Here is a 15,599-nt window from a genome sequence, read left to right on the forward strand (position 1 = left end):
GATGCCATCTATTTCCATTTCCCATTGCTTGCCAGACCAAGAAGACAATCAAAGCCCATTCGCTGTATTAATATGGACTTCTGTCTCTTTAGGTGTTCTGCATCAGTTCTGGCTTTAACAGGATAAAGTTACTTTGCACTTCTTTGAGAAGTAACTCCAGTTTTTTGACAAACGAAATTACTATTTGACACTTAAAAATTCTATTCAATGTGAATGCTTGTAAGACCTCTATCACAGCTTCACCGGCAATTATGGTGCCTATGAGTAGCTCATGAAAACATAACGTGAAGTCTCCCCAAAATTAGTCTTTTGTAATTTTAATTCTGTAAAGCTCAAGATATAATGCATCCTTGAGTCACACTACATAGCAGCTTATTTGTGCAATAATAGGGAGACAGAATCCTCATAATATCTTATAATGAGCAGAAAAGCAGTATTACCAGCAGAAGCAACAAACAATCATGGATGTAGTTCTATGGATCTGGCAGCGCATTCCCCTTTTTTTTGTTGAGCTCTTAGTTTTTAGAGTTTGAATCCTATATAAGCTAATACAGACAGCAGGGTTGACACTAATTTCTATAGTTGCAGTGGTCAAAGAAAGAAAAAGCTGTCATTCAATATTTGTAGACTTAAACTTCATTATCATCTAAACTCCAACTTTATATCTTTGTAATTTTCCTCCTTAAGAACCCAAGTTCACTTTGGATTACCAACTAAAAACTTTATTAGAGAAAGGTATTAGGGAAAATTGTGCTTGTAATTTCATACCTCTCCAGAAGCACTGTTGTACCTCTTCTGTTGTTAGCCCTGAAAGAGGTAAATAGATTTATATCGGCATTTTGTCTATCACATTTTTTTTAACTAAAAGTTGTGCAAATTCACTACCTTTAAATATTGACGGTACAGATGTTCCAAAGTAAACAGTCCGCCTAGGCAGGTTCCATATCCATTTCCTAGGAACATGAATAGGGGAATAACTACTCTGGTGATCTGCAAATACCTGCACATTCATAAATTTGTTATGGGCTTAAAATGGAAAGTTCGTGTTGCTTTACCCTCAATTGCAATGTCATATGGTAAAAGCAAATTATAATAAGAAGCGAAAACTGCAATTACCTCATTAACTTGAAAATAAGTGCCGTTGAGTGGAAAGCTTCCTCTTATTGCCGTTCGACATGGTATCTGATGAGGCTTATATCAGTAATAAACATGCGAAAATCATGTGCATTAAGGAAATCAGTATTAACTCATTCATAAAAGTCATGTGTGTCCTTTTCTAGTTGATGCTCATCGTATCTTTAAGTTCCAAACCTGTGCTGTTGATAGAATCCTGAAAAGAGCACATACTAATAAAAATCCCACGACACTTATCACTTGAAGTTCACCCAATATCTGATCTAAATGTTACATTATATCTTAGCACTGGATACTGCTTCTAAGCTCATACTCACCCATCACATGAACCTGATTGATGAGCCTCCTTATCATATATTATTGCAATGTATACTAATGGTGCTTTCAACAATTCATTCTTTCACATCCAATCCTTGTTTGATATACACCCATTTGGTCCATAAATAAAACTCTAGCCCATCCTCCCCTAGTACTCTCTGTCACTCATATATGCAGCCCCACACTCCAGTTGGCCTACTCTCACCTGTCTATTCTTATAAAGGTCCACAAAAGCATGCCACTGTTTCTTCCAACCTGCTATATTTGATGTCACTCTGTCTGCACATTAGCAACTGATTAGCCTACTCCCACCTTTCTCCTTATAATGGCCTAAAATAAATTATGTTTTCTCTCAACATGCTATTTCTTAACAAAATTTAATGCTTCCCACTTAACCTCTTATTGTGATTTGGATCCAGAATGTCCTGATCTGCTTGCAAATAGTATATGGTTGAGGACATTGGCATCAAATTCAAAGGGTAAGCTCACCCATTGTTATTTCTCCTTAACCTAACCTAGAACATATTAATTAAACCATGCCTTCCTATTCTCCACAACAAGGATTGATGTACCAAAACTGGTAGCCGGACTGGTTGCTCAGCGGCAAGGTTCGGAACGCCCCCTGTGGCATTCTGTGCTGGCCCGTACCGACACAGTAAAGGGGGCGGAGGAGAGGGAGAACGAGAGAGAGGAATAGAGAGAAGGGGGAGAGAGAGGGAGAGAGGAGGGTGGCGGACATCCAGTAGAGGCCGGCGGAGGGTCAGGAAGCTGCGTGGAGGGACGGAGAAGGGGCTCCGCCTTCGGTTCCTCTATTTTGTTCAAACTCCTCTTCCGCCCCTCCGCGCGGCTCCCACGCCCTCCGCCGACCAGCCACCACCCTCCCTCTCTCTTTCCCCGCTCTCTCTCTTCCTTCCCCACTCTCTCTCTCTCTCTCTCTTTTCCTCTCTTTTCTTCTCCTTCTTCTCCTCCGTCGCCAGTTTCTCGTTTTGGTTGTTAGAACCGTCCCGGTCCACTGCAGGTATGGCTCAGTACGCCCTGAATCGGGTAGTCCGAGATGGTTCTACCAACCATGCTCCACAACCTTCATTGTCAAATGATACATGCCCACATCAAAACCCCTTATGAACCTTCCCTTGGTCCCATCCAAACCCTGTTCTATAGGGAGATGTAAAAATTGCATTCTTTAGGAGAAGGTAGTTATTAGGCCTTTGGGTTTTGTTAGAAATTCACCAATACATTGTTTTCACTCTTAGTTACCAAAAGCAGGTGCAAGTATGAGGAAGTGACTCATTACAAAAAATCGAATAAAGAAACATTTACAAGGAGGATGCAAGAACAAGTTTCTGAGGAGATTCCAAATTGGATGCACCACCTAATGGAAGATTCCAGCTACTTAAGGTTTCACTAACCTACGGAATTCCTTCATATGCATCTATACACCTAATGCCTTACATTGTATACCTTCTCTACAAGTAGAGCTAGCATCTAGGCTACATCGACCTACATTCATCTATTACTATCTCCCCTCGCACATGTAATCCCTACATTAACTTTATTCTTTTGAGAATAAAAAGCCCTAGAATTAACTCCTAGATATATCTGTTCATGGTGGCAAGCATACTATGAAACACCCATCCACCCTTGCAAGCCCATAAGCTTAAATCTTACACTAATTTCTTCAAACTGCATAAAATCCCTTTCTCTAATCTTGTTAATTATAATTTACTCCATAACACATGGAAAGATGAGACCTCTTTTCTACCTACTTTTTCTTCCATGTAATGGGAGAGTCCAGAGAAGAAAAATAATAACATGTAGAGTTGTAGACTATCCATAGCTACCAAATTCTTATTTCTCTTAACAATTTCCTTACCCTAAATAAATAATTTCAACCATCTAGTCACATGACTCCATCTCAAACAAAAACCTTAATGTTGTGCATCAAATCACTTGTCAACCATTGAAGTCAAAGTGAACTTTTTCTCCCAAATGAAAGGGACCAGTAAATCCCTACAACAAGAAAAATCCTATAAATTCCTTGTTTTTGAACAAAGGACCTATTCCGACCCTGCTCATATAACATGATCAAAATGTCATTGGACAATATTTTTTCCCTTTCTCCAGTAAATGCATGCAAATTCCACCTACATTGAAATGATCAATATACCCTCAATTATAAAGAAAAACTACAAGTTCTTCACTCTTTGAAGAAGCATATCATGGAGAGCTAATCCTTGTATTAAATTCAGTTCTGGCATTCTCTACCCATTTGGGCTTAACAATATCAAAAATTCTTAATTCTTCTGGAAATTTCTCATCCAGTCAACCATGTATACTTCCAGTTTCCCAGAGCTTTCCATATTCCTATTTGTTCATCCATGAACACCCACTTACACCATGACTTCTGCTAAAAATCATATGCTACTAGAGAATTCTAGCTCTTTTTAACTCCAACCCTCACCTTAGGATACAAGCCCTAGTATATTGTCCAGAAAGGACTAAATCTGTTCCATCAATGTTTGATTCCCAAAATACACAAAATAACAAGAAAACACTAGAACTCACGAAATTGTCCTAGAACTACTAGAGTCTTGTAAAGTTCTAAGACCCCAGGAGATTATGAAATCCTACCAGGAAACCATAACTATCCTATCAATGGAGGGGTTATGACTTCCCACAGTATTAACCTTAATAACTCCACTATAGCAGAGGTCTGCTTTTGCACCTTGGAACAATGGATTGAAGGAAGGATTTCCCTGAGGGATATCTGCAGAAGCATGATAGTGCTGCCAGAACACACCCTGCTTTTATCCACCTTCTCCACAACTGTTTGCTTTGTACTAAATTTTTGTGTCAATTCTTTCTCTGTCTTTTCCATATTTGTGGGAGCTGCTATTTATGCCTATATTATCGACATGCCATATAGTAGTTTTCATTTAGCCAATTTTGTTGGGTAGTTAGGTATCTAGTACCTAAATACTTGAGCAGGGGCCTTGTCTTTGGTTAAGCATCACCTTGTCCTTCCTAGATTATCAGCTCTTTCTAGTAGCCTACTGTTTCTGTCTATATTTTTTCTTTTCATTTTAGCCTTTTTGCCAGTCGCCATTCCTATCTGTTACAAACTGTTTGCATATCCTGTCTAAATGGTAAATGGTAAGCTTTACCAAAATTGTGCCTCTGACTACTTGGGCCTGTTCTTCTCTTCTACAACTGCAAGCAAAGCATGTCTTATTGTCACACAGTTCACCGGTGTCTTGAGAGTTGCAACATGTTTCTGGTGGCTCAGTTGATCCAGCAGTTTCACCTATTATTCAACATTGGCCATAAACAGTTAGATGCAGTGAACAAGAATAATACTGTCGATGCATTAAGCTACTAACTGTCTTACCTGGAGTCCATATAGTGAGGAGGTAGGGACACGGATCATCAGGATGTCTTCGATCCAGCTGTAATTCATTCAGTAGATGGAATAATTAGAAATGGAGTTCTTTGCCATGTAAAGGAAGGAAAAAACTGGTCATCACATTGCAATTACTCACCCCCTCCAAAAGAGGGTGTGAATCCGGAATGTCATATCTGCAACCAGGGAAAAATTGTAATTAGCTCACATTATGCTGCCTCTAGGACTATACTATTGGTTCCTTAATCAAATGTTTCATTGCCTTCTTAAGGATAAAATGATGCTCTCTCTCTCTCTCTCTCACACACACACACAAGGCTCGTCGTCTTAGTACCCGATCCCGTATCGGTCCCACACTAGCATAGTGTCGGTACGGTTACAGTACATAGTTTTTTCAATGTACCGAGTATCCGTACGCCACCCATACCAAATACCGATACAGTACAGTACACCCCGTACTATCCAATTCGGGCCGGTACGGCAAACCATGCACACACATATACACAGACATTATGTTACGCCCTTTTAAGCGTTGGTGCTAGTGAGGAAGTTATAGATACATACACTTGATGCTCTGTTCGGAGCCAGCTCACATTCTTTAGCTTAGGCATAGGGATTGAAGCAGCTTCTTTAGTGATAGCCACTATAGCCTTAGCCATATCATCTTCTTCGAGCGCTATACCATTTTCTTGTATATAATTCTGTAAATTCTGTGTGAACTCATCCAAGTTGAGCTTTATTGTAGGAATTTCATCAGGATCTTCATAAAATGCTTCTTCAATATCCCTTTCAAAATTTTCCATACGTGCTGGTTCTGGGCTTTCCGGCTCTTCAATGATAGGCTCACAATTGTTAGCATTAACTCCTTGTGAGAGATTGCTTTCCTCAGGTTGAGGTAGGAGGGCTGGATTAGAAATGTGAATATAGTCATTTCCAGAGGCAGGGGGAGTTGTTGAACTCACTATGCCTTTTTCCTCTGGTCCTGGGAGTGTAAATCTTGCACTGCATCAGGGATAGTTACATTAGTATATTATTTTAAGTTACACCTTTCAACAGTTTAACGATGACAGGAATTTATAACAAAGTGGCATGATCATGAGTCTTTGGAGCTACAACATATATTGATTTCAATTGCTAAGTGATCTTATCCATGACAGTCATATTCCAAAGGTCAGCAAAAGGTTAATTTGGTCTAAATGGACCACCATAATCTCGAAATTCTGGAATCATTTATAAAGTTGCAAACAATATGAAAATAAAATTAATATTGACTTAATTGTTACCTCAATATGTCCAGAATGGGTTGCAATTTCTCATCTCAAATTTTTCTAAAAACATGGAAAGATACCAGGAAGTACTATGACTCTGTGAAAAAGATTTGCCACTTAAAATAGTCTCATTTAACTTGATAATTATCTTGCATTTGTCTATGAAACATCTATCAATATCTGCAATAACTTACTCTTGATTATACACAGGCATTCAGGTAACCAATCAGATGTGATCATCTATATGATCATGCATGCAAGTATTCACCATTGATGATATTATGCCAGTATGGATCTGCTAGAGTTTAGGCCACAAACCTTGCAAAAGCACTTGCAAAGTGCTTGCATTCTCCTCTCATAGGGCATGCGTTACAATTTGGCTTGCTTTTTGTACAGAATACCTGCATGATATGCACTTACCTCAAGTTGCTTATTTCAACTATTTATCTGTGTTCTGTCGAAATTATTTGTATATTCATGTAAATATGAATCTGGTTACTAGATCAACTCATTGGCATACCTTTCCAAATGTAATCATTTGATAGTGTAGCTCATACCTGCACAATCAAGTATATGGTATAAGTTCAACATTTTAGCAATATATTTGGTATTGGATAGGTAAAATAAATATAAATGGCCATCACTATCAAGAAAAGTGAAAGAAGGATTCTATCTGCATCCGTGTCCAGTAAAAGTAAACATCTTGAAGACATATGAATTAACTGGATTAGATTTCCAGATTTTACAGTGTTTCTTGATCAAGTTTACACAGCCGCGGCCAAAGGAACTTCTGAATGGTCGCCATGATAGGATACCTTTGATAAAGCAAGTAGGAAAAAAAGCATTAGAATGATTTGTTATGAGCTAGCAGTTTTACATGTTTAACATCATTATTTACAAAGAACTGGTAACCATAAATATAAATATACTCACAGTTCTAGGAGATGCAACTGAAGGGACTCAGGAAGGGGTTGAAGTGGTACCCATCCTAGCCTTACACATATGCGACCCACATTTGTGTCAACCTGATCGGCAAATGGGTTTCCATGTTAACTTCTAGTTTCTAAATGGTTTTCTATGGAGAGATTTGTTAAATAAATGGCTTACTGGGAAAGCTAGATGGTGAAGTGTCAAAAGGCGAACACACTCAACGCTTTTGAGTCCTAATCCTTGTATGCTTAGGAGATAATCCCTGTAAGCATCACAGTATTTAAGTTAGTTTCAAGTTATAAATATTTTTGATTGTGCAGCCTCTGCAACCAGATTACCAAGCCTCAATCTAGCCAGTTTTGTCACTATATGAATGCTGCTTCAACAACCTTTCTTTAATGTTCCATCCTCCATCAGAGAGAGCTTCCTCAAATCATATGATGTCAAGCTAGCAAATCTTCACCACCTCTCTTCTCTAATACAAAACTAAATCCCTCCCTTAGAGAGTGTTATATCTCAATAGCTGCAATAGTCATATTAAGAGAGCCTAATCACATCTCTTTTTGGCCTTCCTAATAATTTTATTTGCCTTGTTTTCCTGACATAAAAAAGATCCCCAGTCATATTTAATTATTCAAATTCTTCCTCTTAGAAATTTTGAAATCAGGTAGATCTACTAAAGAAAATGCACTTGCAGGAAAAGTAGTTGGTAAATATTTTGTCTGTTCCAGTGGAAAATCAAACAACCTGTTCACATGTAAAAGTGAGAAAAATAAACCCAGAATATAGCTGGTCTTACTTTGCTTTGTCTGGTGGAATGTCCCTTAGCCATTCAAGGTCAATGCTTCCATGATCTTTAACCAAACGATTAAGGAAATCCTGAGGTATCATCAATGGACTGTTACCAGACGTGGTACTAATTTCTTATGATGTGCATAAGCTGCTTGATATATAAAGAAACAGTTGAAAAAAATTAGTTTAATTATTTCCATTAATTGCATTAAATGAATAACAATCAACAATTTGTTATCATGAGGAGCATTTTCTTATGCTCTGTGCAACCTTCTTGAATTATTATTAATTCTAAATTTTTGATCGAGGTGTACAAGATAATAAATTACATTGCAATGAAAATATGTGCTAATATCATTTACAACAGATGGTTTTGTTATGGTGTTAAGCTAGGAAATTTTCTTCCTCGCAACAGCTTGAAAGTTCAGATTCTTCTTTGTTTTTTGACCCATGGTTTTGGAGGGGGGGCATGGTGAGTTTGAAAATTGCTGTTTTGACCTTCTTGCTGACTGTCATCATTTGGAGTCTGGAGAGTAAGAAGGCTTATTGATGGTTCTTAGGAAATCTTTTTCAAGAGTTGATGATAGGAAATCTTTTTCAAGAGTTGATGATAGGAAATCCTTTTCAAGAGCTGATGACAAAATATCAAACAAACCAACCAATAACAATAACTACTTGAGTCCTGAGTGACCTGGCCACTTCAATATATGGATATTTTGGGGTTTGTGATAGTAAAGTAATACCTACAAATGAGTGAATAATGCCACTTTCTAACAAATGTGTGCATGACATACAGACACAGAGAAAGATAAGGAAAGTTGATTTGGGTTGTTGATAAATGAAGCTGGTGATTTTGCCGTATCATATATGTATATGTTCAGTTATTTTTATTGTAATTATCATTGTTATTATTTTCTTATATAGCATGCAAGTAACTGTCCATATATCCCAATAACAGCATCAGATAATTAGCATTTACAATTGTACCTTAATTCGCCCAGCCAGAACATTGTTCATTCCTCGCTCACGAATGGCTTCAGAAATTTTATTTACATCTGCACGCCTAACTGCCTCCCAGTCCAGTGAGTCCATTCTCTCATTGCTTCTTTCTTTCTGATAACCATTGCAATATGCCTGTCTTCGCAAGCTATCCCAGTCAAAAGTCTCCACCTTTTCAGTCTCAACCTTTGCCTTCTTTGCTCTTGATTTGCTTTTGGCTCTTTCTTTTGAAACATTTTGGGAACTGCAAACTTCATCTTTTAAATTAAAGTCCAGTGTCTTGGCAACCTCTAAAGTTTCCTTTTCATTATTACATGAGTTCAAATATGTTTGATGCTCCTGGATGTATGGTATTTCAGCCTGATTGTCAACTGCATGTTGAGTGTTTTCCATTGGGAAATTGGCCTTCCTTTCTTCCTGTTGGAAGTTAGTTCTGTTATGATCCACCCTTAAGCAAGTTCGTGATTGCAAAGAATTTCTGTTTATGCATGCACATGAATCGAGTGCTTCTGTTATTTTAGCAAGAAATGCTGACTGCTCACCTGCGGAATTAGTTGCATTTTCTGATGAAAGGTTAGAGTGTCTGTCTACCATTTTTATTTTATTAGTCTTCATGGTCCCATAGGCAGTAAATGGCACGTTTGAAATGCTTTCTTCTCTTACTACATTGATATTTTCCGTGCCCACCAACATGTAGTTCAAGTTATTATCAGAATGAGAAGGTGCAGGAGGAACAGATGACACACCTCTTATCTTATGTTCTGAACATTTGAGATGGGAATTAGGTGCATATCTTATTGATCTACAAGCACCTTCAAGATTATTTAATCCACAAGTAATCTTTGTACTATTTCGACCCTCTTGACATGCCTCTTTATCAAATCCACCACAATTTTCCTCTAATAGAACTCTGTCATTGCCATGGTTGTCCATTTCCTGGTTTTGGTTATTTCCTGCAATGTGCACATTCTCCTCAAATGAAACAGAACTGTCCAAGCCACTGGACATACTTCCAGTTATTAGGTTGGCTTCAGAGTTTGACCCTGAGTTTGATCCTACTTGATCCATTGTCTGAATTAGGTAGTCCAAAGAGTTTGCAGATGAAGCAACAGAGTTTTGAGAGGAAACTACATCCTCAAGGGACTGTGTATCTTCTGATTCTGTGCTTCCTGTTACTGAAACCAAGGGGTCTATTCTGTAGTGTGGTGTTTCAAAACCTTTCTCTGTCTCACTTCCATGGATGTGCAAACCTATGCCTTCTGTATCATCCACCTTGTTACGTCTGCTATTTCTCCCTATTGATTCATTACTGCTAGCCATTTCATTTCCCTTCACATGATCAGCATCATGGATCTCCAGAGGACCCCGGTGACACAAATCTGGGCCGAACCCTTTTTCTTGCCAATTGGTAGCATCAGAGGTAACGCTGCTTCCATCTCGCTTTTCTGTTGATTCGCTTATGTTTTCTGCATTGAGATCTGCACTGTTACTCCTTGACCGAAGAGGAAATCTTGCAGCAAGGGCCATGAAGGCAGAGCTGTGAAAGACAATTACATAAGTTGGGAATCTAAAAAGAAACTTTGAAAAGAAAAAGCTACTAATTGAGAAAAGCTTGGTATCATTCTGAAGATTGACTTCTGCAAAACTGAATAACTGCTTGACAAGCTTAAAATTACCTAGAAAGATGGTCTGAAACATTCTGAGTAAGAAATACGCCTACCACAGAATCAACAACTGATCCTCTCCATGGAGAGAAGTGTCTATCCCCTAAAAGGAAAAGATAATTTTAGTATATGCAGATATTTTCCAACTTTCTTGCAGAAGTGGGTAGGGAATTACAAGAGAAGATAATGTTCTTGCAAATTGCCAGCCAGTGTCTGTTCTGCATTACTCTTATAAACATACACATGTTGGTTTGTGTGATTTGTATAGACCTAAAACTCTCTCATTGAATTCATAAAATTCTTGGATTCATTACCTTAACATCAAGTCAAACGTCCTTTATGTTTGATGTGAGAAGTTTCTGTCTCATAGCCAAGTTGCTGGCAAGAATACATTGATATCTTTCATCTCTTCCGTTAACTCTTGGTATCTATAATGACAATTTGTTTAGAAAAAACCCAAAATAGAAAAGAGTTATTACTACATTTTTATGTAAGAGTCATAATTTGTGTTTATGGTTTAACAATTCAGAGAACATTTCATGGAACAAACCTTTATTGTAGTTCATTTTCCATATGCTAAGACCTGCAATTGGGCTGTCTACATGATTTGTCTTGAGTCATATAAGCACATCAATACACGTAAATTGTGATTTAGCATTAGAAAGAGAAAAAGGTGTTTGCTTAAATTCTAAACATAGTTAACCATTGAATTTCAATTAAAACAAATTCTCATTATTCAGGAAGATGCTTCATATGTCTTTCTTTTCCTTATTCTAGTTATGAATTATCTTCTTCAATGCAAGGTACCTGAATTATATGCCCTAGGGTATGCCAGTAGCAAAGATTGCTGACATAGCACCAGTCTATAAGCTATATTTACATATCCATCATACCTGGATTTGGGTGGTTAGGGGAGATTCAGTTTTATAGGAATGTAATTGACCAGTACAAAAGATGAGGACAACTCTTTCCTTTCTTTAGACAGCATGCTTGTATATGAACAAGGTATAGAAATTGATTATTTGGCAAACAAATATTTAGAGATATTGTGAACAGAACCTTGGACCAGACGCATGCGTGCAATGAATGAATCTGCACGACCATGAAATACTCGCCTTTCTTCTTCCCACCATTTTTCTTTATCCACATCCAATCCATCAGCTTCATCACTGCATGCCTTCCCCATCAAAATCTTCCATACCCTATTTGTCTCTTCATCCAATTCAACCTTAGCCCGTGGGCGCTGTTTCTTGCTTATATCAAAAGGCCCCTCATATGGAACCATCATATTGCCACTAAAAAGAACAAGAGCATTTTGTGGTTCAGCTGCACTGTGCACCTGCCCTCCCTCTAAGTCCAGTTTTTGTATCTTCCAAATAACATCATTCATATTATCTACATATGGAATAATTGCTCGAGACATTGGGTTGATGAAGTGCAGTTCTCGAACACTGTTGCTAATCGGGTAGCCTTGTATGGGAATGCTTTGAACATGATGCAAGTTCTTTTCTTGAAAATCTCCTCCTAATGCAGTTGATTCAACAGATTTTTGCTCCAGAGGACCATAAATGCATGGCCCAAGCTTATGTTCATGATCCACATTTAAAGGAATGATCTTGACGAGAAGAGCATGTGCATTTCTTGTACGCCTTTTTCTTTTCATCTTCATACATTTGTCTGCAAAAAAGGTTTCACTGCATGCTTCAGGTGGTCTTTCAGGAGTTGGCAATAGGTGATTGCAGCCTATGATGGAAGCAAAGGAAGTCAACTTCCTGGCTCGGACTGGTATCTTTGATCTCTTCTTTGTCGGTCTTCTCGTATGGCGAAATGTCAATGTGCACTCTGGAGATTGCAACTTATCTGATATCAGTAACTTTTGTGCATCTGCAGATGCAAACTCTTTGGAATAACATTGCATAGATTGATGATATTCTAAGTCTTGCTTCCCTGTCCTCGTCCTTTTTTGCCCCTCTTGAGAGTACGAACCATGGCTGCTTGTTTGATCAAATCTGCTAGCCTGATTTATCTCTTTACTTCCCTGCATGAAGGCGGCATCTTTTGAAAGTCCCCAACCAGTTTGAGCACTATCGATATGACTGTAGTCCCGTTTCATTCCTGTCTTGTCATTGTCATCTTCTACTAAGATCAAATCTGCCTTTTCATTTGGATTTACCTGCTTCTGACAGGTTTGCAGTTTTGGCTGTTGACCACAAATGGGGTTTTTCATACTATTCCTATTACCAGCAAAATTCTTCGAAGTTTCTTTCAATGATTCCCTTTTAAAAGACTGAGCAGGTGGGGTTGGAATTTCTGGCAACATTATATACTCTTCCAGCATTTGGTTTAGTGAACGAGCGAGATCAAATACTAATCCAGCTGATGAATTTTCCATGACCACTTCTATTTCGTGGCTGAGCTGCAACTTTGATTTACTTCTGGAGCTAGTAGAAGTATGTCTAGGTCTCCCTCTACCCCGAAATTGTACATTGTTGCTTGTTGATTCTAGGTGTTTATTTACTGGTCCACCTTCAGATTCAAACTTTAACCGTCGCCTGACTGGTTTGGTCCCATTTATAACATGTGGATCAGCACTTGTCCCTTCTGCATTTGATCTGCCAACAGTTTCTCTTGTAGTATTTGGGGATGTGTCCGAAGAATTTAGGCTTTTCTTCTCCCGGATGTATGTCTTACTATGATTTTCATTTTTCCTGACTGGCATGGGCGTAACAGGCTTTGGTGTTAACGGCTGCAGGGTTTTAGTTGGCTTGCCTTCTTGAATAACCTTCGGCATGTACCTTTTCCGTCTTGTCTTTTGCCTTGGTGTGCTGTTCAAGCTTATTCCTGGGTAATTCCTTTGTTCATCCTTTCCAGATTCCAATTGTTGAGGAGCCAACAATTTTTTTACATGCTGTTCAACTCCCTGAGGTGGAGAAGAGCACCTCTCGTTTGCAGTTGTTGGCACTGAGGGATTACGGTTAGAGCATTGATCTTGCTCCCGATTTTTTTCCCCATCAGTTAACTCTTCGCAAACTAGATTAATCACCTCTGGAGGAATACGATCTTGCACTCTCTTCACAATATCTGGGGTTACAAGTGCCAAAAATCGTAAGGAACCATTGTTCACATTCTCCTTTGCTGAGCTTTGCCGTATGTCGGTCTCCAGGTTGTTTTCCATATTGTTTAACTCTACATCAACCAAATCAACCAGTTCACTATGTATAGCACCTTGTATTTCTTTACCCTTGGCTGGCGTCGGAGGGGCTACTGGAAGGTGTTCTTCCTCTTTCATGCTAGTGCAAGCCGCTTCCTTTGTCACAGAATTAAGATTTGGAGCAAATGGAAAACAAAGACCATCTGCAAGATACAAGTAAATAATAACCTACCTTGATTCGAGCTCATGAAAACCTACATCAATGATAAACCAAGAATAATAACATGAATATGTCTGCTATGTATCTAGGGTTCCCTAGGGTAAAACCAAGAGAAAATATCTATGTAGAACTCGCTCTGAGGACACATACTACCCTTGTTAGAAACACTTGAAATCATCAAGGCTTTCCCATTCACCAGAAACTGATTTGGCAAACAGGACAGATTTTTTATGGTGCCTATCTGAGTAAACTCCAAAAGACTGGAGGATGACTTGTTCTTTAGATCTGCATTACCAAATACCATGATATTTCTGAAGGGTATGTGCAGAGATCGGTGGTGGTTGTGTGCAAACTGGCATTGTAAATGTGAACCGGTGCTGTAGAAGATGTAGTAGCCCCCTTTGAGCTATAGAGTTCTGGAATGCGATCACCAATACCTCTTGAACCGGAGCTTGAACACCGGCCACCTATAGCAGAGGCACTGCATGGTTCAAGGGAGGTTGAACTGCCTGCTGGAATCCCCTGGTCATTGTCTGAGATGGGGGTCCTTCTCTTGGGGACTGCCGCAGCCAGAACCCGAGGGCCCTTCTTCTCCAAGTCCTGCTGCTGCTGAAGCTGAGCTTCTCCACTTGTATCCATCCCAAAATATCTTCCACAAAGATAAAGAATCAGCAGAAAAATCAAATATATCTTCCTCTACTGCTACAACAACTACAATCTTTTGTAGTGAGGCTAATTTGAAAATAAATCTTAAAAAGAAAAGAAAAGAGAACAAAAACGGATTAATATCTTTATCTTCCTCGATAATTTCAGAAGCAAAACTCCATCACTGCATCTGAAAACGACTCCTCCGAGCCGGGAGGAAATCTATTCGCAGGCGAAATGCAATAACCCACACATAACACAGAAAGCAAGAAAAGATCAAATGTTTGGATAGAAAAGTTCATCTATTGTCATAAATGAATTAATGGACGAAATAAAACTTAAGCGATAGTAAATATTTTACACAAGTGAAACGTAGATGGAAGCAGATTTTTTCAGTGGGGAAAAGAAAACAAAAATCCCAACTGAACCTTATGATCTCTCCTGCCACAGTCTGTTTCAGCCATTCCACATGAACAAGCTAAATAAACTAAACAAAAATTGGGGGGGGGGGGGGGGGGGGGGGGGGAAGCAATCTGACCTCCTGAAGAAGTGCTCTCTCGCTGTACAATGGAGAAGAACAGGCCTCTCTTCAGAGCTAGGAAGAGAGAGACAGACAGGCCAAGAAGAGGAAGAAGAAGAAGAAGGCTTCCACTCAGACTCAGCCTTTTCCCCTTTTTAGAGCGCAACGCATATTTAATTTAATACATAAAATAATCATTAATGAAATAAATGTGTACAAATACTATCCTTTTTTTTTCCCACCAGTATCAACGGGGCTTGCTCGCAACCGCAATCTTTCGAAACGGATTTTATAGCACAAAAAGGGAGGGCGTAGTAAAAACTAGAAAGGAGGGCGTAGCCGAGAAAACTCGGAGAGTATACGACGGTTGGAGTTTGGAGGGCAACGTGATACCTACCCACTGGTCGAACGGGCCGCGTGAGCCGCTGAGCACTCGTTGACACTTGGCTCCTGCCACCAGAACCTGCCGTTTGTTGCCTCCGTCACCGGCCGCCTCCTCGGGGCTACGCAACAAACCGTCCCCACCCACTGCTTTGCTCGGACCTCAACGCTGCTTGC

General features: G+C 39.1%; 1 protein-coding gene across 1 annotated transcript in view; it reads right to left on the minus strand.

Annotated features, from left to right (window-relative positions):
* Positions 1-15,185, minus strand: part of LOC103717263 (protein ROS1A-like) — a 30,924-nt gene extending 15,739 nt beyond the window's left edge. Inside the window, exons 1-18 of the mRNA XM_008805582.4 lie at positions 15,060-15,185; positions 14,314-14,525; positions 11,565-13,859; positions 10,518-10,608; positions 8,830-10,378; positions 7,850-7,929; positions 7,228-7,312; positions 7,054-7,145; positions 6,867-6,935; positions 6,641-6,677; positions 6,439-6,521; positions 5,417-5,854; positions 4,992-5,028; positions 4,841-4,898; positions 4,617-4,756; positions 1,117-1,182; positions 886-1,000; positions 769-807 (exon numbers count right to left, since the gene is read on the minus strand). Of these exons, the coding sequence (XP_008803804.3) occupies positions 769-807; positions 886-1,000; positions 1,117-1,182; positions 4,617-4,756; positions 4,841-4,898; positions 4,992-5,028; positions 5,417-5,854; positions 6,439-6,521; positions 6,641-6,677; positions 6,867-6,935; positions 7,054-7,145; positions 7,228-7,312; positions 7,850-7,929; positions 8,830-10,378; positions 10,518-10,608; positions 11,565-13,859; positions 14,314-14,515 (5,476 nt within the window). The 5' untranslated portion in view covers positions 14,516-14,525; positions 15,060-15,185. The remainder of the gene's footprint in view (positions 1-768; positions 808-885; positions 1,001-1,116; positions 1,183-4,616; positions 4,757-4,840; positions 4,899-4,991; positions 5,029-5,416; positions 5,855-6,438; positions 6,522-6,640; positions 6,678-6,866; positions 6,936-7,053; positions 7,146-7,227; positions 7,313-7,849; positions 7,930-8,829; positions 10,379-10,517; positions 10,609-11,564; positions 13,860-14,313; positions 14,526-15,059) is intronic.
* Positions 15,186-15,599: the final 414 nt, after the last annotated feature.

Source organism: Phoenix dactylifera, unplaced genomic scaffold (genome assembly GCF_009389715.1).
Source record: "Phoenix dactylifera cultivar Barhee BC4 unplaced genomic scaffold, palm_55x_up_171113_PBpolish2nd_filt_p 000381F, whole genome shotgun sequence".
NCBI lineage: Eukaryota > Viridiplantae > Streptophyta > Magnoliopsida > Arecales > Arecaceae > Phoenix > Phoenix dactylifera.